The sequence below is a fragment of the Leptonychotes weddellii genome, chromosome 6, assembly GCF_054177405.1.
Source record: "Leptonychotes weddellii isolate Sample4059 chromosome 6, ASM5417740v2, whole genome shotgun sequence".
NCBI classification, from domain to species: Eukaryota; Metazoa; Chordata; class Mammalia; order Carnivora; family Phocidae; genus Leptonychotes; species Leptonychotes weddellii.
Genome location: NC_138374.1, coordinates 28247229 through 28273268, shown reverse-complemented (window position 1 = coordinate 28273268; position 26040 = coordinate 28247229). Strand labels below are relative to the sequence as shown.

At 38.8% G+C, this 26040-nt stretch overlaps 1 protein-coding gene across 7 annotated transcripts in view; it reads left to right on the top strand.

Moving 5' to 3' along the window:
• Nucleotides 1-2011: 2011 nt before the first annotated feature.
• The window catches only part of LCOR (ligand dependent nuclear receptor corepressor), a 146731-nt gene continuing 122702 nt past the window's right edge, over nt 2012-26040 (top strand). For 2 of the 7 annotated variants that reach the window (XM_081823723.1, XM_081823722.1), the window contains exons 1-3: nt 2013-2160; nt 3185-3258; nt 3566-3630. In XM_081823723.1, the coding sequence (XP_081679849.1) occupies nt 3585-3630 (46 nt within the window). In that variant the 5' untranslated portion in view covers nt 2013-2160; nt 3185-3258; nt 3566-3584. Of the gene's footprint in view, nt 2161-2649; nt 2895-3184; nt 3259-3565; nt 3631-26040 lie in introns of those variants that run through there. The other 5 variants (XM_081823714.1, XM_081823715.1, XM_081823716.1 and 2 more) reach the window with 5 other exon arrangements.

Genomic DNA, 26040 nt, shown 5'->3' with positions numbered 1-26040 from the left:
AAATAAGTGAAACAATAATTGTAATTCAAAGTAGAATAATGGAAATAACATTGAATTGGGAACTGGGAAATCTGGCTTCTGGCTTTTGTTGCCTTCTTTCTACTGAGCAGCTATGCAACTTTCATCAAGTCACTTTACTTGTCTGGGCTTGTAATTCCATACTTCAAATTAGAGTCAATCTCTGAAGTCTCTAAGATCCTCTTAATCTACATGTCTGAAACTCTTTAAGAGATTATGTTGCGGAAGTATTACCCTTGGCTTGATCATTTCAAGCAGATTATACGGGTAATTGGAAAACACATTCATTAACTCATTTTAAAGTTACATGTTGTTCATTTATTTGAAACTTTATGAAGCATACTTCCTCCAAAAACCATAGAAACTTGGTTAAAAGCTACAAGACTCAAACCTACCACCTAGCGGCAAAGAAAAGATTCAGATTGAAGATACAAGATGTCCCGCCATCACATGTGCAGGGTGGGTGTCCTCAGCGATCTTTCATTTCATGTTTGTCCTTTCCCTTCACTACTCAGGATAGTTTTGTGTACACAGAAATTCAATACTTCCAGACTTAACAGTTTGTTCATTTGACAGTTCTCTTTAGCACGCGAAATATCGTGGACATCTGAGAATTGTGGAATAATCATTGGTGTTAGATTTGGGGAGCAGAAGTGCCTTTCTACTCATACATTTCAAACCAGTTCTACCCAAGAGGCCCACCCACTCCATCTCTTTATGGATAGACAGGGCATTCCACAAGTGCCTGGTTGAGAGACAATGACCACTACTTTGAAAAGACAGAAATCAATACACCAATGGGATTCTTGCCTGCAAGTATTTAATGACGTTGTTTTACCTACTACAGTAATTAAAATTAAGTCTTCACATTTAAATTTGAATATTTAAAAGCAGTGCAGGAATGCACCGTCCTTAAACTTAAACCCCAAAGGTGAGGAAGAGGCCAGAACCCTAGGGTACTAAAGAAGGATCTATTTTCCATTTTTTTCTTTTGTATTCTGCCGCCTCCCCCCCGCCCCCCGCCCGCCCCCCGCTTTCTCCTTTTGTTCCATTTTCTCTTTCTCTCCCAAATAGCAGTCAGGTAATTAAGCTCAGAATAATGTTTAAATGGAACAGGTAGTGCCCTACGCAGGGTGATTTAATTACCCCAGGTTTTCACCTGAAAATCCCTTTCGTCATTGAAAATATTTCTCGAGTCTTTCCTGAAATATGGAATTATGCCATTTTCCAACACTCTGCTTTAAGTATTGTTAATTTAGCCTTCTTTTGAAATACCACTCTCACTTTAGCACAATTTTCTTAAACCTTTTTCTACACACAGAGGAAGGGTTCCGTATATGCCACCTTGAGAATTTCGCCTATGATCAGCCTTGTTAGTAGAAGCCTAGTTTTTCTACTTAAAACGCTTGATTCCATTTTTACTGGGTTTACGAACGTTGGCCAAGTCAGTCTTCCAATGACTTAATAAACTATATCCTCAGTTTTTAAAACTTTGGGGCTTAGTGCCTCCACGGGCATCCGGGCATTTATTAACTGTTTCTTAAACAGGCTCCCGAAAGGAGCAGTTCCGGCTGAGAAGTTCAGAGAAGCAGTTACCACGGAACTCGCAACAGTTGGTGTGGGGTGATAGGCAAGTTAGAAGTGACAAATGGGGCTAGTTTAAGAAACAAAAAGCCCCGGGAAGGGAGAGGAAGGGGCAGCGGTGGCCTTGGGGCACAGTGCGAAGTCGACGCAAGATCGGGGGTCGGGGCGAACTCCTGCCCCGCGAAGGCGCCTTCCCGGCGGCCAGAGCTGGCGGCGGCCGCGGCCGAGAAACACGGAGACCGCAGTCGGGCGGCCTCGCCTCGCAGAACGCGGGGCCTGCGCACGCCCAGGCAGCCCCCAGGACCACGCCGGGGCCACCGCGAGGTGAGGCCAGCCCTGCCCCCGCACCGCCCCCGGCGGGAGGTGCGACGCCCAGGCCGCGGGTGCGTGCGCGGCCCCGGGCGACGCGGCTGGGCGTGCGCGGGGCCGCGGCGGAGGCAGGGCCGGGCGGGCGGCAGAAGATGGCGAGGGTGTGTAGGCGGCAGCAATGCTCCGTTGAGAGACGCGGCTTTCGGCAAGAACTGGACTCGTGGCGCCACAAGCTCATTCACTGTGTAGGTGAGACCCTCCCCCGGCCGCTTCCGGCCCTTGGGCCGCCCCGCCACTGGCTGCCCCGGACAAGGGAGGGAGCCGGGGCAGAGGCAATTGCTGCTCCGGCCCGCCCGCCCTCTTTGGCTCGGGCGTCCCCCTCCCCCCACCCCCCGGAGTGCGGGCGCGCGCGACCTCCGGGCGGGCTCTCCCCGGCTCGGGCCTGAGCACGCGCGTCGGCCCCTCCCCTCCGCGCGCCTTCCCCGGGGCGGGCTCTCGGGCGGGAGCGCGTGCCCCTTCCCTGCCCCGCTTACCCCCCCTTCCGGCCCGGTCGCCCGGCCGCCCGGCGCCGCCGCCGGCTTATTGTGGAGACTCGGCCCGCGGCGCTGCCACTTGACCGGGGGCGTCGCCTCCGGTTCCGCGGAGCCGGGCACGGGGGTGGGAGGCGTGTTCAGCCCCTTCCTCCGCTCTGCCCCTTCCTCCGCTCTGCCCGGCGCCTTCCCCCATCCTGCGCTTCCCCTCCCCCACGCGCGGCGGCGCGCGCCCCAGTCCCCGCGTGCACGCGCGGCGGCGGGCGGGCGGGCGCCCGGCTCTCGGGCGTGTGCGAGGCGTGAGGTGGAGATGGGGGCGGAGGGAGCCGGAGCTGTCACAGGCCCCGGGTCCGCCTGACCGAGCCAAGTAGGGTGTCATGGCCGCGGGGGGCAGCGGCTGCACTTCCTCTGCGGGCGGCGGCGGCGGCCGGGGAGTTAATCCTCGACGCTCGGGTCGGTGTGTGTGTATTTGTGTTCGGTGTGTGCGCGGCGGGGAGGAAAGGGGGTGGAACTGGGTCCGACCGAGAAGCCGGAGCGGGGGTCGCTCTTGTCCCCTCCCCGGGTATTTGCCGGAGCCGTGGCCTCGCCGAGAGCTTCGCCCCCCCAACCCCCAGCCTCTCGGGCCTCGGGTGGCTTTTTCCCCCACGGGCAGGAGGGAGTGTGCACGGGGGCGCCCCAGGAGGGGCCGGGCGGCCGAGCTGCGCCTCTCACACTGTGTGTTTTGTCTGTTTTTCTCTCCCAAGGTCCCGTTTCCCTCTGTGCGGCGGCCGGCGGGACTATAAGGGCTTAACTCATATATTTAACCCCCCTCCAAAAAGTAAGTGGCCCGTGTGGTGTCTCCGCTCCGCCCGCCGCCCCCTAGCCCCAGTCCATCCTTGTGTCTGACTCTCCTGTCCTCCAGCATTGTTATTTCCCCATCTTTGCTTCGGTGCTGCTGCTGTGTGGGGAAATGCTTTCTCGTGCTCCTCCGTCCCCCAGACCCAGTCTTCGGGGAGGCGCAGAATTCCAGCCCTTTCTCCCCCTCTCCCCCCGTGGGGAATATTCTTGGGAACCAGGTCTTCCCCAGCAGAATCTAGGAGATTGTATCCGTACGCTTGGGCCCCTCATCCCCTCCTTCCCGACAGGGTTTCGTTGGAAGGAATTATGCAAATCCTGCTTTCTGGTGTCCATTCAGCGGCAATTTCATGCGGTGAGAAGTTCTCTTTGTTGTGCGAGGGGGAGAACAGACACTGATTTAATAGACATATCTGTTGGGGGGAAGGGTGGAGGGGGTGTGGAGAGGCTCAGTTTGGAAGAATTACAGCACTTGGTTAGCTCAGTGTCTTTGTGTTTGAGCTTTCTGGCTTGACAGGAGGGTATGCCCTTTACAATGTCCCACAAGAGATGTCTTCTGTAATAGATTAAAAAGCAGAACAGAAACTTTAAATAAGTGAAACATAAGGTAACCTTTACGTAGAGAATATAAGCCTTTGCATTTCTGCAGTGTTTCATTATGAAGATATATGTGAATTTTGTTAAGGATTTAGACTGTAACATCAAAATTAATTAAAACAGGCAACAATGCTTTAAGGTGTCTGATTATCACTTTGGTTGTCCACAGGTTAAAGAACATTTTAAAAACATACTTGTGTAAGTAATAAAGGCACGAATCAATTTTTTGGTGTAAGTTGACTTGTGGGTAAATTTTAAAATTTCCCTCCTGCCAATCCAAGCCCAGCTCTGCCCTCCAGAAAGCCTTTTGGCTATCAGTTACCATTTACTCTGTCTCTGTATTTTTTTCAGATCTATCCTACATTTGCTAAAATGTTATATCAGATTAAGCTCTTTTTGAATTATTTGTAACCATCATATGAAAGAGTTTATGAAGGCATGCAGGTTTTGAGAAGTGTGAAATTAATAAGTTTTCAGAATTATGAATATAAAAATCCTGAAATTATTTTGAAGAATTTTTAGTTCTTGTATTTCACTTTTTTCGAGATTGGTTTTTTTTGGTAGGGCTTTTTAGTTTTTAAAAGGTTTTGAAATTGACTATAACCCAGTAGCTTTCATAAGTTACTGTTACTTTAGATGGTTTTAATGAGTTGTTTATCTTATTCTAATTCTGTTTGCTTTGAATCCTTGCCTTCTGCCTCAGGCCCCCTTTTTATCAGTCATTGCTAGTATTAGTGGTTACTTATTGCTGCTTGACAAGGTTGTGGGTTTTTTTTTTTATTTTTTCCTTTTCCCTTAATGACTAACAAAATTCTGTAAATAACTGAATTGAATATCAAATTTTGATTCGTTTTTTTGAGGGGGGATTTTAATCTGGTCATCAGTTTCCTTAAAGCATACTTTTAACTCCAAATTTCCACTTTGAAGGTAGTAAAGTTCAGGAGATATTTAAAGTCCAGAGTGCAGAGCAGTAATTCATAGTTGATAGTCTCACAGCTAAAATCAATTGGGTTTCGTATTTTCTCTTTTGTTATATGTAATTTCTTTTAAGAGGAGAGTTCTAAGTAAATTAATAGTAGTGTTAACTTTCTATACTTAAAAAGGCTAGCAGTGATTGATGCTCATATAATGCAAAAGGCAACTATGTTGTCACTAGCAAACGTAATAATTCCTCGTTTATTTTAATGAGATTGGTTCTGAACAGTTAACCTTCTATTTCATTCTGTTGACTGATTATTTTAGTACTTTAGGGTCATTTGGTTTCTAAATGATACTTAATTTATACCAGTCTTGGATTAAAAATGAATTCTCATTTATTTCCAAAATCTAATTCTCCTGTTTGGGGGGACTGTGTGGTGGGGTACATCAGGATTGTGGAGGTGTTTGTGTTTCCATTATTACGTTTAGTTGAATTGGAGTCAGTAGCAGTTTCAGACAGTGATTATGATCAAGATGGATATTTGGTACCCAGGTGATTATTGAGGTGGCCTCTGGGACTATGGCAGTCCATATTCCAGGAAGGTCGAAGTTCTCTCTGCTGCTTGGTGTGATGTAACCTATTGCTTGGCTGCTCCTCATCCTTGCTGTATTCTCAAAAAGCTCTTCCCAATGTAGGGAAAGTTGTGTTGATTTCAGCTTACTCAACTTGGTTGAAAAAGGAGAGCATAGTAAGTCTTTTTGACTTAGAGTTATTTCAAATTGCCCTGATTCCCTCAGATGTGCTTGTAGATGGAGCAGTTCTAGGAAGCATCTGAATGACCTTTTTTTTTTTTTTAAGATTTTATTTATTTATTTGAGAGAGAGAGAATGAGAGAGAGCACATGAGACGGGTTAGAGTCAGAGGGAGAAGCAGACTCCCTGCCGAGCAGGGAGCCTGATGCGGGACTCGATCCAGGTACTCCAGGATCATGACCTGAGCTGAAGGCAGTCGCTTGGCTGAGCCACCCAGGTGCCCACCTTTTTTTTTTTTTTAAATTTTAGCCTTATGGGCTATACTGGATGGCCTGTAATTTCTTTCAGTGAGAATTAGATGTTCAGTGTCTGGAGACGTGCCACTTCTGAGCACCCACCTAATTATTTAGCTGCTTGTATTAGTGTTGTTTTTAGAAATGAAAGGCAGTTAGGTAAGTACTTCATTTAAATTTGAACCTGGCACTGTGGGCAGACGAAAGGGGAGGCTACCCTAACCTTAAGGAACTTTTAGTACTTAGAGAAGATATAGTGTATTCAATAATAGAAGATATAGTGTATTCAATAATAGTACAAGGCAAAAGGTGCCATACCATGGTGCAAGCGAGTGCTAGGGGTATTTAGAAGTGAAAGAAATTTCTTGAAATGATGTAGGAAGGCTTCATGAAGAAGGTGGCAGATTTTTGCTTCATTTTGATGAATACGGAAGAGGCATTTCTGTCGTGAGAAACAAGCAAAAGTGGCAAAGGACAAGAATGGGTTGAAACTGTTTAAGTCTGTTTAAACTGCAAACCATGATTCATGTAGGGGATGTATAGATGATAGGTTTGCAAAGATAGGTTGTAGGATTTTCTAATGCAGGTTAAAAAGTGGGGTCTCTTTGTTAGCCACCTTGGGGTTTACAGTGCAGTTCTCTCCTTAGCCTAGGGGAGGAATGTTTCCTTTATTTGACAATTTCATTGCGGAACTCAACAATGACACATAATTGTTTTTTAAATCATCTTGACAGGAATGATGCTGTTATCCAAAACAGTGTCTCTTTTAAGTAAACTCATTGGAGGCTATACTATATTCCATTGCACAAAACCTATTTTTGGAATGGCCTAAAATCAGTGGCATATGTATTCTTTGAACACCCTTAGTATTGACAAATTTTCATCCTTAGAGGTCACATTTGGTATTTGGAAACAGTTGAAAAATATCTTTGTGGCACATAAAAGTATGTGTTAAATAATGAGATTGGTTTTCATTATTTATTATTTTCATTATTTCCTGGTTTGCAAACTGGCTGTGAAGCTCAGCAGAGGGGTTTGATTTGTTTTGATATGCCTCAGAACTTCTCTCTTCTTACTTCCTTTATGTCTACCCATCTGCTGTATGGAATCTGGATATTCGGTAGATGTGAATAAACAAAGCTGTTGTTTTTGTAGTTTCAGGTTAAAAACTTACCGTCACTACCCTCCACATTATCTACTCTGTTTGCGAATATTTAAAAAATTCTTTTACTACTCCTTACAGTTGCACATTGTTTTGGGGATAATTCCAGTGTGAACTATTAGCTCATTTTATTGTCTCTTGTATGCAGGAAGTATCCCAAGTACAGTGGTCCTTACCCTGAATTTTTTCTTTTTTCAATTGAAATACAATTTACATACCATAAAATTCACGCTTTTAAAATACACAATTCAGTAATTTTAGTTTATTTGCTACATTGTTCAAACATCACTGTGTAATTCCAGAACACTTTCATTACCTGAAAAAGAAACCCCAAACCCATTAGCAGTCATTTCCCATTCCATCTGCGACCCAGCCATTGGCATCCCCAGTCTTTCTGTTTCTGTGGATTTGTCAATCTTGGGTATTTCGTATAAATGTAATCGTACAATATATGGTCTTTTGTGTCTGCCTTCTTAGCATGTTTTCAAGATTCATCCATGTTGTAGCATTTAGTGTTTTCTGTGGCTAAATAATACTGCATTGTATAAGCATACTATGTTTTGTTTATCCATCAGTTGTTGGGCATTTGGACTGTTTCCCCTTTTTGCCTGTTGTGAATTATGTTGCTATGAACATTTGTTTCCACTTTTCTTGGGTATGTAGGTAAGAGTGAGATTGCTGGGTCACATGATAACTTTTTTAACTTTTTGAAGAACTGCCAAACTGTTTTCCAAAGCAGATGCAGTATTTTATATTCCCACCAGCAGTGTATGAGGATTCCATTTTCTCTACCCCCCTGCTAATAACACTTGTTATTGTCTGTCTTTTTGATTATAGTTATTTTAGTGGGTAGGTCTGAAGTGGTATCTCATTGTGGGTTTTTATTTGCATTTCCCTAATGACCCCGGTGATGTTGAGCATTCTTTCACATGCTTATTGGCCATTTGTGTATCTTCTTTGGAGAAATTTGTATTCAGATCCCTAACTCATTTTAAAATTGAGTTATTTGTCTTTTTATTGTTGAGATGTAAGAGTATATTCTGGTTACTAGACCCACATTAGTGTATGATTTGCAAATTTTTTTATCATACTCTCAATTTAAAAATAATTACAGATCAGAAGGAAACTTACTTTGTAAAGGGAATAATTTATATAGTAGTGGATTGATAGGAGAGAACTAGAATAACTGGAAAGGCTTGCTTTAATATCTTTTATATGAATTATTAAAATTGTGGTTTTTAAAAATACTGTATTTATTTTAGAGCACAGGCGGTGGGGGAGCAGAGGGAGAGGGAGAGAATCTCAAGCAGACTCTGTGATGCGCACAGAGCCCCATGAGGGGTTTGATCTCACGACCCTGAGATCATGACCTGAGCCTAAAACCAAGAGTTGGAAACTTAACTGACTGAGCCACCCAGGTGCCCTGTGTTTTTTTTTTTTTTTTTTTTTTAAGTAATCTCTCCACCTGTCATAGGGCTTGAACTCATGACCCCAGGACCAAGAGTTGCATGCTCTACTGACTGAGTCAGCCAGGGACCCCAAAATTGTTGGGTTATTTGATGGAGTTGTGTCACAACACAGATATACTTTGCTATCCAAATCTTTGAAATTCCGCCTTTCTATACCATATATCAAATTCAGATAATGTGGTAAACCACATTATTTAAATCTGTTCTATGCTTGAGTTTTGAATAGTAAATAACAAAAGTTTGGGTGCAGAGGGAGACCTTTATTTAGATATTTTGTCTGAATCTTTTCTAAGTTTGAGTAGTGAGAGAAATCTATACAATAGGCAGTAATTTTGAAATTTAAGATTGTATTTTTTGGTTGCATTTTATGAAACTCAGATATTTGATAGTTTATATTTACTTATTACAAGTTATTATATGATCTTATTTATGGTTCTAAACTATACTGTTTTAAAAGACTTTTGAATTTTGTGAGTAGTGAGTTTCTCCAATTTTTAATTGGTTAGATTTGGTGTCACAAAGTGTCAGGTGTAATGATGTCTTAAGGATGAAATTGAGAATCTTAGGAGGTAGGTGGGAGAATTAGTCTAAGAATCCTTTACTTAATGGATTGTGAGGGGTATGTTAGGAAGGCTGTATAGTTGACACCTTATAATGATTTATTGTCTTGTTTTTTTTCCTTTTGTTCCACATGTTTATTTTTTGTTAGAGAGAAATATGGATTCTTTTGATTTATCACATAATCAGTTTTCTGAATGTTATGTAGTCCAAGGAAGTTACATGTGTAAAGCCAGTTTTTGTTGAGTGACCGAATGATAATGAAGTTCTTATCATCCAGTTTTGGGTAATGTGTATTTTTGAATTGTAAGAGCAGGGTAAGTCAAAGGGAATGGCTACAAGAAAAAAGAATGTATGTAACAGTAATTTATAGATTTATATTTGAAGTTTTGATATTTGGAAACAAGAAATTAATATGTTTGAGATGTTTTCTACTAAGGAGAAAAAAATTTACTCAATTGTATTTTTCAGTTGTATTCAAAACTATTAACAATTGTACTTTACCATTTGAAGTAAGGAAGTATTTCTTATAACTTCTAAATCATTAGAAGTTAGTCCATCACAGTTTTTTTTACAAAGTTTGAACTGGATCATGTAGAAACAAAGTTGTCTCACAAGATTTTTAGTAAGTGTAATAATGTAGGGGAATAAACAAATTCTCCAAAACTTGACATATAGAAAGCTCTAGAAAAATCTACATTAATGGTGTCCCCATCTTACACCTACATAGCACATTTTATACTTAAAAAAAAAAACAAAACCCTTTTACATACACTATTTTATTACCTTTATTTAGGAATGTAGGAAGAAAAGATGGGTATTAAAAAATAATTGGTTAGTTGGGAAACATTGAGTAATAACTCTTACTGAAGCAATCAGGGGATTTCCCGTACCATAAATGCTTCCTCTTATCCACAGAAATAATTGTGTGATATTTTAATGTTTGAAATATTTACCTAACTTACAGTAAAAGGTAAAAGTAAAACACAGAATTGAACTCTTCCAGAAGCAAATTTTTTATTTAACTTGCTGCAATCGCTGTATGAAGTTACGTAGACGTTTTCCACTTCTGTGAAGTATGCTAACACATCAAGACTTACGTTTAGGTTAGAAGATGTTAACACCAGTATTATTTCCCATGAGAGCTGGTATTATTGGAAAACTGTTGTATGATGAGCATTTTTATTCTCATTAGTAATACTAGATAGTCTGTGACCATTATTTGATTCACTGTTAGCTTGCTTTTCATAAAATCTGAGTCATTTTATCATCATCATTAATAAATGATTATTGTATATGTTTCTCTTACTAGTTGGCTTTTTAGAGGTTTGTTTCCAGAGAGTAAAGGCCTCTTCTCCCTCTCCTAAACTTATAATGTGAAGGGAAGAAAAACTAATTTTAAGAGGATCTATAGGATGTATTTTGCTTGGTGAAAGAAAATCCCACATGTGAAAATGTGAAATATATATATATTTTGTACAACAGAATTCACATCTATTTAACATAAGCATGTATGTTTAGAATTATTGGTTTAGGGGTGCCTGGCTGGCTGAGTTGGAGGAGCATGTGACTCTTGATCTTGGACTCATGAGTTTGAGCCCCACGTTGGGTGTAGAGATTATTTAAATAAATAAATAAATAAATATTGGTTTATACAAATTTCAAAAATGTGTACAATGTATGTAGAAGAGAGAATTGTTGACTTTGTTAAACTGAGACATGTTTATGTTCAGTTTGATGTGTGCTTGTTTTTCACGTTTTTTTATTATCTCCACTGTATGGGAATTTGTAGGCTTCCTCCTGAACACTTTCCTTCCTCACAATCAATGTAGGCATATTTTCTAGGTCCTTTGTAGGCATTTGTCTCTATACTTCTATTGTTCTTTTTCTGTCTTTCAGATTCATGATTTATCAAAGGTAGAAAGGATGCTAGAACTTGTTTACTTCTTCAACCATATTAATTAAAGAGAAAGGAATTTTTAAAAAAATCTTTCATTTTAGAAAATTTCAAACATAGACGAAAACAGAAAGAATAAAACCATGAACACCCTAGCTATCTCAGCTAATGGCCAGTATTTTATTCCCACTGGATTATTTTGATGCAAATCCCAGGCATCATATTTACTATTGAATTTTTCTCGGCAGCCTTTTGTATAGTATGGTCTCCCTCTTTCCACCTCCCATCCCCATCGTAAATTTAAAGAAATAAAATATCTAAATATGGAGAAGACAAGTTTTTGTTGTTTTACTAATTCTTTAAAAAGCTAACAGATATTGAGCTTTTCCTGTGTGCCAGACAAGATCCCTTTGATGTTACTGTTAAACAGGTGGAGAAACAGATTTGGAAAGATTAAGGATTTCATTCATGATCACTGAGTAAAGAGTGGTAGACCCAGGACTGGAATTCAAAAGCCTATGCTCTTTAATCTTAAACATTCAAGCACATATGCCCTCCTTTTAGACTTTTCTATTTGGTTCTACCAAGTTGCCCCTTTTTTCTTTGTTTACAACTTCTAATTGCTTATTTGATTTATATTACATTAAAGAATTCTGGTTTTTCTGCCCATAATCTTATTGGTAACATAATTACTCTTTCAGTTCTCTGTCCTGGAATGCCTTGCCCCTTTCTCTAGCATTATCATCCTGTTTGGCTTTCCTCATTCTTCTTGGTTTTTTAGTTTTGTTGGTGGTATTCAGAGCTAAGTAGGTTTCTGAGCTGAATGGTTCCACTGGCTTAGTTTTTCTTCGTATGTTGCTAGACTGGCCTTTCTTCACCATTGGCTGAGATTTGAGCATAGGCTGACAAAGAGGAAAGGCAGCAAAGGCTATCCAAGTGATACTGATGCTGAGCCTTAAGCTCTATGAGCCTTCCATGTGGACTGGCCTAGTTCAAGGCACTTTGAAGTTTGTAATAAAAGCCTTCTCGTAACAGTGTGTAGCTGCCTGGCCTTTTCTTCTATTCATAACCTTCCCAGAGAACTCAAGGGTTGGGGGCGAGGGTGGAGGGGCAAACAGGGTAAAGCAGATTGGGGTCAGGATTTAGGATTCCTTGACTTTAGCCAAATGCCTTCTCAGTTTTTTTTTTTTTTTCTTTTCTCTCTAAAGACTCTATTCATTTATTTGACAGAGAGAGACACAAGCAGGGAGAGTGGGAGAGGGAGAAGCAGGCCTCCCGCGGAGTAGGGAGCCCGATGCGGGGCTCGATCCCAGGACCCTGAGATCATGACCTGAGCCAAAGGCAGACGCCCAACGACTGAGCCACCCAGGCGCCCGCCTTCTCAGTTTTAACCTTCTGTGACTTAGATTTGGTGCAGTTTGGTAATATTTTTAAATGTGTGCTAAAAAGGGAAGTTGTTGAATTGTGTGTAATTACTGAGAAAGGGAAGGGGTGATTTGGCAAATTTTAAAAATAATACAGTTTTGGGGGCACCTGGCTGGCTCAGTTGGAAGTGCATGCGACTCTTGATCTTAGGGTTGTAAGTTTGAGCCCCACGTTGGGTATAGAGATTACTTAAAAATAAAATCTTTAAAGAAAATATGCTGTTTGGTAATTCAGACATCACTGATCTTAGATAAAATGCTTCAGTAATATAAGAAGATGTTGTGACAAAAGTAATGGGGACAAATTCCCATCAAAATAAAATGGGAAGTTCCTTGCCTTTGCTAATAAGTATAAAAAATGAGAGGAACATAAATGTTTGTGACTCTGTCCCCGTGTTGAAATGAGGCTTTTTTTATTGAATGATTAATGATATAAATACTAATCTCATCACAAGTGTTAGGTTATGTGAGTTTTCATTCAGCTTGTAAGGAAGTGGAAAAAGTTTAATTTGTATAAATGAGAATTGATTAGCTTGTCCTGATCACAGTACAGTGATATTTTAATTATGTGTAGGCATTAAGCAGTCCATAAATCATTGGGAATTGCTGTTTAAAAAAACCTTTAAGCTGGTTATTTTTCTGTGAGCGTTTAATACAACTGACACATCTGTTAAAATGATTTGTTTAATATATCACCTATGTTCAATGGCCAGTGTACTAAAATTTTACTTATTATTTACCTATTGGTTAAGTTACCTATGGCAATAATATTTTTATGATACTGTGTTAGCTACTTTATCTAGATTGGTTTCTGTTCTAGAAAGAGAATAAGTCAGGATAAAGATAAATAATATGGGTTAATTTCCAACAATTTTTTTTAAGAGGTACTAGAATTTTTGCTTTATTGACATTTTTAAAAGAACAAGAAGTATGATTGAAGTGATAAAGCTATTACCATGTGAGACTTGTACAACTAATTTTTGTGTGTTTATTACTATATATAGCTCCTTGTGTTTATTAAAATAAATTTTGGCATGTTAAAATAAATAGACATATGCAGAGAGTCAGAAATCCACATGTATATCTGCTGAAAACAGTTTCAAGACCCACTGCTATGGCTACCAACATATAATCTTATCTAAAAGATAACATTCCTTTTGGCCCCTTTCGCCTTAGGCAAAGAACTTCTGTTTAATCTTAAATAACATATACTGTATCAAAGATTAGTACATTTTATTGGTGCAAGGCAAGAGTACATTCATAAATGGGCAAAAGACAGAGAAGAGAAACTAGAATTTTCCGTATTAGGTGAGAAGACTAGGTAGGAGTTGTCAGGAGCTATAAAACTGTGGGACTTAATTTTTCTAGGAAACAGTAGGCCACATAGTTTACAGTCCAACCTCGAATGAGTTGTGTTGGTCAAGACTGTTAAACTACCAAGAAGATTAAATTATCCACATATTTCCATCTTTTAAAAGCAAGAATGGGGCGCCTGGGTGGCTCAGTTGGTTAAGCGTCTGCCTTCGGCTCAGGTCATGATCCCAGGATCCTGGGATTGAGTCCCACATCAGGCTCCCTGCTCAGCGGGGAGTCTGCTTCTCCCTCTGCCCCACCCCCCCACTCGTGTTCTCTCTCTCTCTCTTGCTCTCTCAGATAAGTAAATCCTTTTTTAAAAAAGGCAAGAAAATGTATATTAACGGAGAAGAGTTATTCTAACATAGCCACACTGATTAAAAAAAAAGTAAACTGATGTGGCAAAGACGGAACCAGAGATGTTGATGACCCAGACGTTTTTTACCTTTCTGTTTTCTCCTTTTCTAAGGATTTAAATTTTACTTTGGAAAAAGTGGAAAGTTTGCTCTTTTTAAATGATTAAAAAATGTTTATTATCTCCCAGACATTAAAAAATTATTTCTTAAAACTATAAAGATGGTAAGGTAAGAATACCTTTAGTAATTATTGTACCTAAGTCACCCAATCCATATTTTGTCAGATACTGTTTAACAAGTAATCCTGATGAGATCAACTGGTTTGAGGAATATGAATATCCACTGGCAGGTAAAAAAGGTAAAGAATAAGCGCTGTATTAAGAAACCGAAAGGAAGGATCCATTGTCAAATCATGTTGCTATCAGCATCTGGTTTTTGTGACTCAAGAACAGAAGTATAAGCAATAATAGTAATGATAACTATTGGTATTATATTTGACTGGAGTATGAAATAAGTAGCACACTTTAAAACGATGCTTAAAGGATGCTTGCTCTCAGATGGCATATATACAGGATCTTCAGATGTTTGGTCCAGTAATGCAGCCTAGGATTCTGCCAAGAATGTTCTTTTAGGAATGAGTAAATTGCTTTTTCATGGTACAGTTTTCATTCATCTTTCTTCTCTATTCTATACAGCTCCATTTTTTCTTTGTGTTTCTTTTTCTTTCTTTTTGTGTGTGTAAAATAAATTGATATATGTTTGGAAATGCATCAAATTAAGTATACTGAATTAACTTTTTTTTTTTTTACTGGTTATCAGGGAGATTTAGGTTCCTTTATTTTCTTTTTTTAAATTTTATTTTATTATGTTATGTTAATCACCATATATTACATCATTAGTTTTTTTTTTTTTAAAGATTTTATTTATTTATTTGAGAGAGAATGAGAGACAGAGAGCATGAGAGGGAGGAGGGTCAGAGGGAGAAGCAGACTCCCCGCCGAGCAAGGAGCCCGATGCGGGACTCGATCCAGGGACTCCAGGATCATGACCTGAGCCGAAGGCAGTCGCTCAACCAACTGAGCCACCCAGGCGCCCTACATCATTAGTTTTTGATGTAGTGTTCCATGATTCATTGTTTGCATATAACACCCAGTGCTCCATTCAATACATGCCCTCTTTAATACCCATCACCAGGCTAACCCATTCCCCCCACCCTCGAATTAACTTATAAAATAAATGTATGCATATGCAGGTTCTCCTCTCTTATCTGAAAGTAGAGCATTTCTGTGAAACCTTCTGTAAGCTGAAATGGCGTAGAGCAAAGAAGCAATTACCAACTATTTATATGGAAAAATTTTGCACATTCCCAGACCCAAGAAATAAGCTCTCCTGGGTTTTTCTGATACCCTGGGATGCATCTTGTTAATGGATGCAAGAAAAAAAATTGAGGTAAAGTACAGATGCTCACAGACACAGTTCAAAGTTAGGGTGGCTTGATGCTGAGTGTAGTTCAAGGGAAGGAGCCTGGTGGTGCCACTCTAGCTGCTCAGGGTGCACACTGCCCCTGTAACAGCTTGCTGTGAAACAAATGCTGACCACTGTTTCAGTTTTTGCCATTTTTTATAAAAGCGAGATGGTGTAATGCAAACTTTTGGAAAAGTGGGGGATACCTGGATTTTAGTCTAGGGGGAAACCAATATCTTCAGAAGCCCGTGGAGATAGGAAAGACTTTAGAAGTGGAAATAATGGTGATCATACTTAAGAGAATGACATTAATTAGACAGTTCAGTAGTGAAACATACATATTCAGTGAAGTCTTTTTACTTTTTAGTGAATGTTTTTTGCTCTATTTGCATCACTGTTTATATTAAATCTGTAAAACAATTTTATTTTGATACAATGCAAATAGTTTTGTCTCTTCTGGCTTTTGTCCATTTATGAATTTTAAAAAAGTTAAAAGTTGCAACCTTTCTTGAAGTTAACCATTAAGTCTTCCTTTTCTTTTTAAAACACCAAGTTACGTGAAGAACATTTGTACTTCCAGAGAAAATACATAATGTACAAAAATAATTTTAGACATGAATTTGTATGCTTTTCAATTATTAACCATGGGCTGCTAACCCTTTAAAGATTGTATCTTGATAGGATGGAAGAGGTTGTTAAATGTATTTTGCATTCACAAGTTTTAATTCCTTTCATCATCTCTCCAGTTGTTCATCACATTCTAAGGCCCATTCTGGAAGCACTTGCATATAACAACAACAAAATGTGACTTTGGATCAAGCAGACCTGGGTACAAATTTTATCTTCACACTTTACCACCTATGGGAATGTAGAGAGAACTAATTTTAGTTCATTGTTATATTAAATAGTATTAATAGTAAATACCGTGTAGGAGGGTTGTGAGAATTGACTAAGAAACAAAGACCTTTATCTTTGCTTAATAAATAATAGATCGCTTGAAAGAAATCCGTTGAAGCTGATTGACGGAATTTGCTTTTTAGATATAATCTTAAAATTATAACATAGTTTTGTCTAAATATTTTTGTAATAAAGAATGATGATTCTTCTCTCTGGAATTTAAATTGCATTGTATTTGGTCTTTTCAAAACTTTTATATATTTACAGCTTATCTGTGTAATGGTTTGGGTGATGGCAATTTACACATCATTATCACATTTATTGCTACATTCTATAGGATAGGGTGGCAAAAATACTTGTTTGTATGCTTTTTGCCAACAGAACTACCACATACTTTTTCTTAGAAAAAATAGTCCCATCTTAGGCAGTGGTGTAGAGTGGGAAAAATCCTGGGGGAGGAGCACTAGGTTCTAGTATAGCTATGACTATAGCTGTGTGGTTTTGAGTAAACATACTTCATCTCTGCATCTTGGTTTTCTTATCTGTAAAATAAGGTCTTGGAGAGCCTTCTAAATACAATATTTTGAGAAAAATTATTGTGTTGATTTGCATTGTTGAATAGACCCATGCATTTCAGGAGAGAAAAGTTGACATGATATTAGGAAATATTGTATATATTGGGGCATGAGAACTAAACTAGTGTACTCAAAGATGGTTGCCTTATAAAATGTTCATGAGAATAAAGGCTATTTATTCATCTTTAAGGACAAAGCAGGACACACAAAGAATGGGCAGTAGCTCCCCAAGCTCATGTAAAAATATGTAATTTTTCTCACTAAGAATATGTAGCTATATACTCACGAGGTGGGAGAAAGTTTGCCTCATTTAGCTAATGATAATTGAATCTGTATATTTCATATAATGTAAATGTGGTTTCTCTTTTTTTCCTAGTACTGTTTTCCATGGTGGCTGCACCAGTTTACATTCCCACCAGCAGTGCACAGGAGTTCCCTTTTCTCCACATCCTTGCAAACACTTATTTCTAGTTGATAATAGCCATTCCAACAGGTGTGAGGTGATAGCTCATTGTGGTTTTCATTTGCATTTCCCTGATGATTAATGATGTAGAACATCTTTTCATGTATCTGTTAGCCATCTATATATCTTTTTTTTTTTTAAAGATTTTATTTATTTATTCATGAGAGACAGAGAGAGACAGAGGCAGAGGGAGAAGCAGGCTCCCCGTGGAGCAGGGAGCCCGATGCGGGACTCGATCCCAGGACCCTGGGATCATGACCTGAGCCGAAGGCAGACGCTTAACTGACTGAGCCACCCAGGCATCCCCACCTATATATCTTCTTTGGAAAAATGTCTGTCTAGATTTTCTGCCTATTTTCTAATTGGATTATTTGGGGGGATTTTTTGCTTTTGATTTGTGAATTCTTTATATATTTTTGATATTAGCCCATTTTCAGACACATCATTTGCAAATATTTTCTCCCATTCAGGTGCCTTTTCACTTTGTTGATGGTTTCCTTTGCTGTGCAGAGGCTTTTTAGTTTGATGTAGTCCAACTTGTTTATTTTTGCTTTTGTTGTTTTTGCTGTTGGTGTCAGATTAAAAAAAAAAAAAATCATTACCAAGACTGATGTCAAAGAGCTTATTGCCTTTGTTTACTTCTAGGAGTTTTGTGGTTCAGATCTTTAATCCATTTTGAGTTAATTTTTGTGTATGGTGTAGGATAGTGTCAAATTTCATTTTTTTGCATGTGGCTGTCCAGTTTTTCTAATACTATTTATTGAAGAGACTGTCCTCTCCCCATTGTATATTCTAGGCTCCTTTGTCATAAATTGACCATATATGCGTGGGTTTATTTCTGGGCTCTGTTCTGTTCCTTTGATCTGTGTGTCTGTTTTTATGCCAATACAATACTGTCTTAATCACTAATAGTTTGTAGTATAGTTCGAAATCAAGGAGCATGATGTCTCCAGGTGTATTCTTCTTTCTCAAGATTGGTTTGGCTCCTCAGGGTCTTTTATAGTTCCATACAAATTTTAGGATTATTCTGTTTTTGTGAAATATGCCATTGGAATTTTGGTAAGGATTGCATTGGATCTGTATATTGACTTGGGTAGTGTGGACATTTTAACAATAAGTAACTTTTCCAGTCAGGAGCATGGACTATCTTTCTATTTATTTGTGTCTTGCTTTAGTTTCTTTCATCAGTGTCTTGTTTTCAATGTACAGATATTTCATCCTCTTGGTTAAGTTTATATCTAAGCATTTTATTCTTTTTGGTGCAGTTGGAAGTGGGATTGTTTTCATTTCTTTTTGGTAGTTTATTTTTTGTGTATATAAATGCAACAGATTTTTGTGTATTTGTATCTTGCAACCTTACAGAATTCATTTATTCTAATACTGTTTTGATGGAATCTTCAGAATTCTCCTTATGTAATACTGTGTTATCTGCAAATAGTGATAGTTTTATTTCTTCCTTTCCAATTTGCCCTTTCTTTCTTTTTCTTGCTTAATTGTTCTGACTAGGATTTCTAATACTATGTTGAATAAAAGTGGTAACAGTGGGTGGGCATCTTTGTCTTGTTCCTGATCTTAGAGAAAAAGCTTTCAGCTTTTCACCATTGAGTATGAAATTAGTAGGTGGCTTGTCATATATGGCTTTTATTATGGTGAGGCATGTTATTGAGAGTTCTTATCATAAATGGATGTTGAATTTTGTCCAGTGCCTTCCCTGCATCTGTAGAGATGATATGATTTTTATCCTTCATTTTGTTACTGTAGTGTGTCACATTGACTGATTTTATAGCTGTTGAGCCATCCTTGCAAACCTGAAGTAAGTCACACTTGATCATGGTGAATAATACTTTCAACGTATTATTGCTTTGGGTTTCTTAATATTTTGTTGAGGATTTTTGTATGTCTGTGTGTCAGGGTGTTAGCTTGTAGTTTTCTTTTCTTGTGGTATCTTGCTTGGTTTTGGTTATTAGGGTAGTGCTGGTCTCCTAAAATGAGTTTAGAAGAGTTTCCTCCTTTTCTGTCTTTTGGAGGAGTTTGAGAAGGATTGGTGTTAATTCTTTTTTGCGTGTTTGGTAGAATTCACCAGTGAAACTCTGTGGTCTTAGACTTTGTTCATTGGGAGGTTATTGATTACTGATTCAGTCTCCTTACTAGTAATCAGTCTGTTCATATTTTTTATTTCATCATGATTCAGTTTTGGTAGGTATATGTTTGTAGAAATTTATCAATTTCTTCTAGGTCGTCCAGTTGACATATAATTGTTCATAGCGGTCTCTTAGGATCCTTTGTGTTTCTGTGGTATCAGTTATAACATCTCTTTCTTTTCTCTCTTTCTGATTTTGAGTCCTCTCTTTCTTGGTGAGTGTAGCTACAGGTTTGTCAATTTTGTTTATCTTTTCAAGGTACCAGCTTTTCATTTCATTGATTTCTTTTTTTCCTCTGGTGTCTTTTTAGTCTCGATTTCATTAATTTCTGCTCTAATCTTTATTAATTCCTTCCTTCTACTAACTCTGGGCTTTGTTCTTTATCTTCTTTATGAGCCGTACAGTAGGTTGTTTGATACTTTTGTTTCTTGAGGTAGGCATTTGTCACTATGAACTTCTCTCTTAGAATTTCTTTTACTGCATTCCATAAATTTTGGTTTCTTACATTTTCATTTTCTCTTTGTCAAGGTATTTTTTATCTTTTTTTTTTTTTTTTAAAGATTTTATTTATTTGAGAGAGAGAGAATGAGAGACAGAGAGCATGAGAAGGAGGAAGGTCAGAGGGAGAAGCAGACTCCTTGCCGAGCAGGGAGCCCGATGCGGGACTCGATCCCGGGACTCCAGGATCATGACCTGAGCCGAAGGCAGTCGCTTAACCAACTGAGCCACCCAGGTGCCCTTTTTTTTTTTTTTTTAAAGATTTTATTTATGTCAAGCTATTTTTTAAATTTCTCTCTTTTTTTTTTCTTTTTACAGATTTTATTTATTTATTTGAGAGGGAGAGAGAATGACAGAGTGCCCGCGTGAGCACACAAGCAGGGAGAGGGGCAGAGGGAAAGGAGAAGCAGACTCCCTACTGATCAGGGAGACCAACGTGGGGCTTGATTCCAGGACTCTGGAATCATGACCTGAGCCGAAAGCAGACGCTTAACCAACTGAGCCACCCAGGCGCCCCAATTTCTCTTTTGATTTCTTTGACCCATTTGTTGTTCAGTAGCATGTGGTTTTATTTCCACGTATTTGTGAATTTTCCAGCTTTGTGTAGTTTCTGGTATCATACCATGTGGTTGGAAATGATGCTTGATACGATTTCAGTCCTCTTAAATTTATTAATAATTGTTTTGTGGTTTATCTTGGGAAATGACCTGTCACGTACTCTATCTTGGATCTATATGCACTTGAAAATAATGTATGTTTTGTTGCTCTTGGATGGCATGTTCTCTAAATATCTGTTAAGCCTATCTGGTCTGATGTTTGCTTTAAGACCAGTGTTTCTTACTGATTTTGTGTGTATGATCTATCCATTGATGTAAGTAGGTTGTTAAAGTCCCCTGTCATTATTGTATTGCTGTTTATTTTTGATTTAGGTGTGTTAGTATTTGCTTTATATATTTAGGTGCTCCTATGTTGAGTGCATAAATTTTTAAAAAATATTTTATTTATTTATTTGACAGAGAGAAGCACAGCGAGAGAGGGAACACAAGCAGGGGGAGTGGGAGAGGGAGAAGCAGGCTTCCCGCCAAGCAGGGAGCCTGATGTGGGGCTCGATCCCAGGACCCTGGGATCATGTGAGCCCCCCAGGTGCCCTAAGATTTTTATTTATTTTAGAGAGAGGGTATGGGCACGAGTTGGGGGAGGGGTAGAGGGAGAGGGATAGAATCTCAAGCACATTCTGTGCCGAGTGGGGAGCTGAATCTCAGGACCCTGATCTCATGACCTTAGCTGAAAGCAAGAGTGGGACACTAAACTGACTGAGCCACCCAGATGCCCTGAGTGCATAAATATTCAAAATGTTTTATCTTCCTGTTGGATTGACCCTTTTATCGTTCTGTAACATTCTGCTTTGTTTCTTACCACAGCCTTTGTTTTAAAGTGTTTTGTCTGATGTAAGTATAGCTACTCCACTTTCTTTTGGTTTCCATTTGCAAAGAATATCTTGTTCCATCTTTTAATGTGTGTCTGAAGTGAGTCTTTTGTACAAAGTATAGAGATGGGTCTTTTTTTTTTTTTTTCCTTCCATTCAGCCACTCTTTGTCTTTTGATTGGAGAATTTAGCCCATTTACATTTAAAGCAACTACCAGTAGGTATGTGCTTGTTGCCATTTTGTTAATCATTTTCTGGCTATTTTTGTAGTTCCTCTCTGTTCCTTTTTTCTTCTCTTGCTCTCTTATGAGTTCATGTCTGTCTTTAGTGATATGTTTATATTCTTTTCTCTTTATATTTTGTGTATTTACTATAAATTTTTGCTTTGTGGTTACCATGAAGCTTATATATAAACCTATTTTAAATTGAGAGCGTAAGTTTGATCTCATTTTAAAGCTCAACGTTATTATTCCTCTCCAGCATTTTTTTAAAGATTTTATTTATTTAACTATTCATTGTTTGAGAGAGAGCATACACAAGCAGGGGGAAGAGCAGAGGGAGAGGGACAAGCAGACTTCTTGCTGAGTGCAGAGCCTGACACAGGGCTTGATCTCACAACCCTGAGATCATGACCTGAGCCAAAATCAAGAGTCGGGACGCTCAACCAACTGAACCACCCAGGTTCGCCCAGCATTTTGTTTTTGATGTCACATTTTACATCTTCTTTTTTCTTGTTTATCCTTTAATTATTGTAATCTTAGTTATTTTTACGGGTTCTGCTTTTTAATCTTTGTATTAGCCTTAAAAGTGATTAATCCCCTTTATTATATATTTACCTTTCCAGTGAGATTTATCCTTTCATATGTGTTCTTGTTATTCATTAGCATATGTGTTCTTGTTACTCATTAGCACCTGTTCTTTTCAGTTTTAAGAAATCCCTTTAGCAATTCTTGTAAGACCAGTTGAGTGGTGAATTCCTTTAGCGTTGGCTTGTCTCAAAAACTCTTAATCTCTCCTTCATTTCTGAACGATAACTTTGCTGGGTAGAGTATTCTTGGTTTGAAATTTTTTTCGTTCAGTACTTTGAATATATCATGCTACTTTCTTCAGGTCTCCAAAGTTTCTGCTGAGAAATCTGCTGGGTGTTTCCTTGTACATAACAAGTTGTTTTTCTCTTGCTGCTTTTAATAGTTTCTTTTTTTGTCTTTAACTTTTGACATTTCAATTATAATACGTCTTGGTGTGGGTCTCTTTTGGTTTCTCTTACTTGGAACTCCCTGGGTTTCCTGGATGTGGATGTCTGTTTCCTTCCCCAGGTTAGGGAAGTTTACGCCCATGATTTTATCAACTAAAATTTCTGCTCCTTTGTTTCTTCTTATGGGAGCTCTATTATGTGAATGTTAGTTTGTTTGATTTTTGTTCATAAGTCACTTGTGCTGTTTACTTTTTAATTTTTTTTTCTTTTTGCTGCTCTGGTTGGTGAGTACCACTGCCTTGTCTTCAGATTGACTTTTCCATTCCTTTGCTTCATTTAGTTTGTTGTTGAGTATTTCTAGTGTATTTTTTAAGTTCAATTATTTGTATTCTTGAGCTCCATAATTTTTATTTGGTACTTCTATTTTCTTCTCTTTGTTGATGTTCTCACTGTGTTCATTCTTTTCCCCAGTTCAGTTGAGCGTCTTTATGACCATTACTTTGAAATCTCTACCGTGTAAATGTTACTTATCTCTGTTTTATTAAGGTTTTTTTCTGAGGTTTTACCTGTTGTTTTGTTTGGAACATATTCCTCTGTGTTTTCATTTTGCTTGACTCTCTGTGTTTTTGTTTTGTTTAAGGTTTTATTTACTTAGAGAAAGTGAGTGAGAGAGTATAAGCAGGGGAGGGGGGCACAGGGAGAAGCAGACTCCCCGCTGAGCAGGGAGTCCAATGCGGGGCTTGATCCCAGGATCCTGGGATCATGACCTGAGCCAAAGGCAGATGCTTAACTGACTGAGCCACCCAGGCACCCCTCTGGGTGGTTTTTATACATTACATGAAAGAACCATGTCTTCTAGTCTTGAAGAAGCCTCATGTAGCAGATGAACCCTGTTGTTCAACCCTGCCTCAGCTCTTGGTTGTCTCCCAAACCTTTGTGCTTATCCAAGCAGCCTATCATATTTTTCTTCCATTTCCAGCAGTTTAAAAGTATGCTTGGATAGTAAATTGAAAATTTGGTGTCCTACTCCAGATCTGCTGATTCCAAATCTTAGGGAAGGCATGGGAATCTGTATTTCTGACATATCCCAAGTGACTCATGGACACACTGAAGTTTGGAAACCACAGACATATAAGATAAGGTACTTTAACCAGTATGTAAGATGCTCCAAGATACCTGATCCAGCCTACCACTTTAGTCTCAACTCTCTATATCCTGCCCATTCTCCACCCTAATCCCTCAAGTCCTCTTACCACAAAATACAAGTCACTCTTTTTTTAATGTGCAATTATTATTATACTACTTTATCTCCTTCCCTTTTTTCTCCAATTGTACTGTACCTCTTCTAGTTCGAGAGACCCTTGAATTCAGTGACCATGTCATGTTTTTCTTTATATTTTGAGTACTTGGCAGAGTGACTGGTACACAGTGGATGCCCAGTAAAGATTTGTGGAAAGGTAGAAAACAGAAATAAGGAAGCACTTTTTCAAGCTACTGCTTGTGTAATGTCTGCTGATATCTCATTGGCTAAAGCAAGTTACACAATTGAGCCCAGAGTCATGGTGGGAGGGTATTACAAAGTTACCTGACAAAGGGACTATATATAGAGAGAGGGATGAAGAATTGGGGCCAAAGTAGAAAGCATCAGTTTTCACTTTTTCATGTGAATATTTGTGGTAATAGGTATTTGTCAACCACAGAGTATGTGCCTAACAGCTGTTTTTCTCATTTAATATATACAGTCAACTTGCAAAGAGTGTGGTGTTTTTTTGTTTTTTGTTTTTTTTTTTGGTGCCTTGTCTTCAGATTGACTTCTGCATTCCTCTGCTTCATTTAGTTTGTTGTTGAGTCTTTCTAGTCTTTCTATGAAGAAACAATTAGAATAATTAATGATGGGCACCTGGGTGGCGCAGTTGGTTAATGTCTGCCTTTGGCTCAGGTCATGATCCCAGGGGCCTGGGATCAAGTCCCACATCAGGCTCCCTGCTCCTCGGGGAGCCTGCTTCTCTCTCTCCCTCTGCCATTCCCACCCCCCCGCTTGTGCTCTCTGGCTCTCTCTATCCCTCTGTCAAATAAATAAAATCTTAAAAAAATGATTAATGATTAAATAATTCACAAATGTGATAGAACTGGTGGTTTGGATTTGGGATAGTCTGACTTCAGAGTCTGTACACTTTCACGTGGTTGTAAACATGTAAGTTATATTTTTAATTTCCCCCCATAAGTTTTTTCTTGCTTATTTTTGGGAAGTAGATATTTTGGACACAATATATGGTACCCTTAATGGCTTTAACGCAGTGATTTTTAAAGGCGATTGGGTGGGAGAAGTTGCCCCTTTGAGAACCACTGCATTATATAAGATATAAAGAACTAGTTTTCTATGTTTGTGAATTGTGTGGAGACGCTAGTGAAACCCAGCCTTTAATAGGTGAAACATATTTTTAAATTTTGTCTTATTTCAAAATGTAATTTTTTTCCCTTTTGCTCAGAATGTGTGTATTTGAAATTTCTGAAGTACCAGCAAAAAGATAGGAAAGGGCTGGGAATTTCCAAGAGATAAATGGGTAAAAGTTGGAGGTGGGCTGTAGGTGAAGAAAGAGCGTTTAGATTATGTAAGAGTATAAGATGTTGATGGTTTTTCCAGTAATCTGGGGACATATATTAATGTAATATGTGTGTGACACAGTTTGCTTGAGATAGAAACAAACGAAACATGGACAATGATCATGTTAAAGTGCAAGACTGTCGTGAATGTTCTCAAAGTGGTGATGTGGAGAGAAAGAGATACTTCAGTATGACTTTGTCATCATTTGTTGATCTAGGACTGACATTGCTTTATAGGGATGGTGGTGATGTGGAATGGCATTAAGGAGGAAAAGATTTTATTAACGCTTTTTTTTTTTTAGATACTGGTACTTTGGTTTTTATAATTCTGAGAGTTCTTTATATTGTTCGTGTTTTGCTATAAGGAGCTTACAGATCCATACTTTAACAAGCATGAATGAATTTGTTTGTAACTTACAGATTCTAAAATCCTTCTTGGAAGATGCCCTGGTGGTTAGGGAATGGAAGTGGATACAAACTATTTTTTTTCTACTGGCTTTTCCTATCTCTTTGCCAAGTTTGAGAAAATAATCTGAAAAAAAAATGAAGCCCTGTTTTCAGTCATATGGTACTTTGCAGTGTTCTGCTGTATGTATCAGGACTCTTTCTACTGCAAGCTCAGAAAACTGGGAAGTTCACAGGATAAAGCTATAGGTAGGATTTTATGTAAGTGGAATAAGAAGTTTGATGTCATCAGGAATGTATCCTTATCTCCCTTTCTA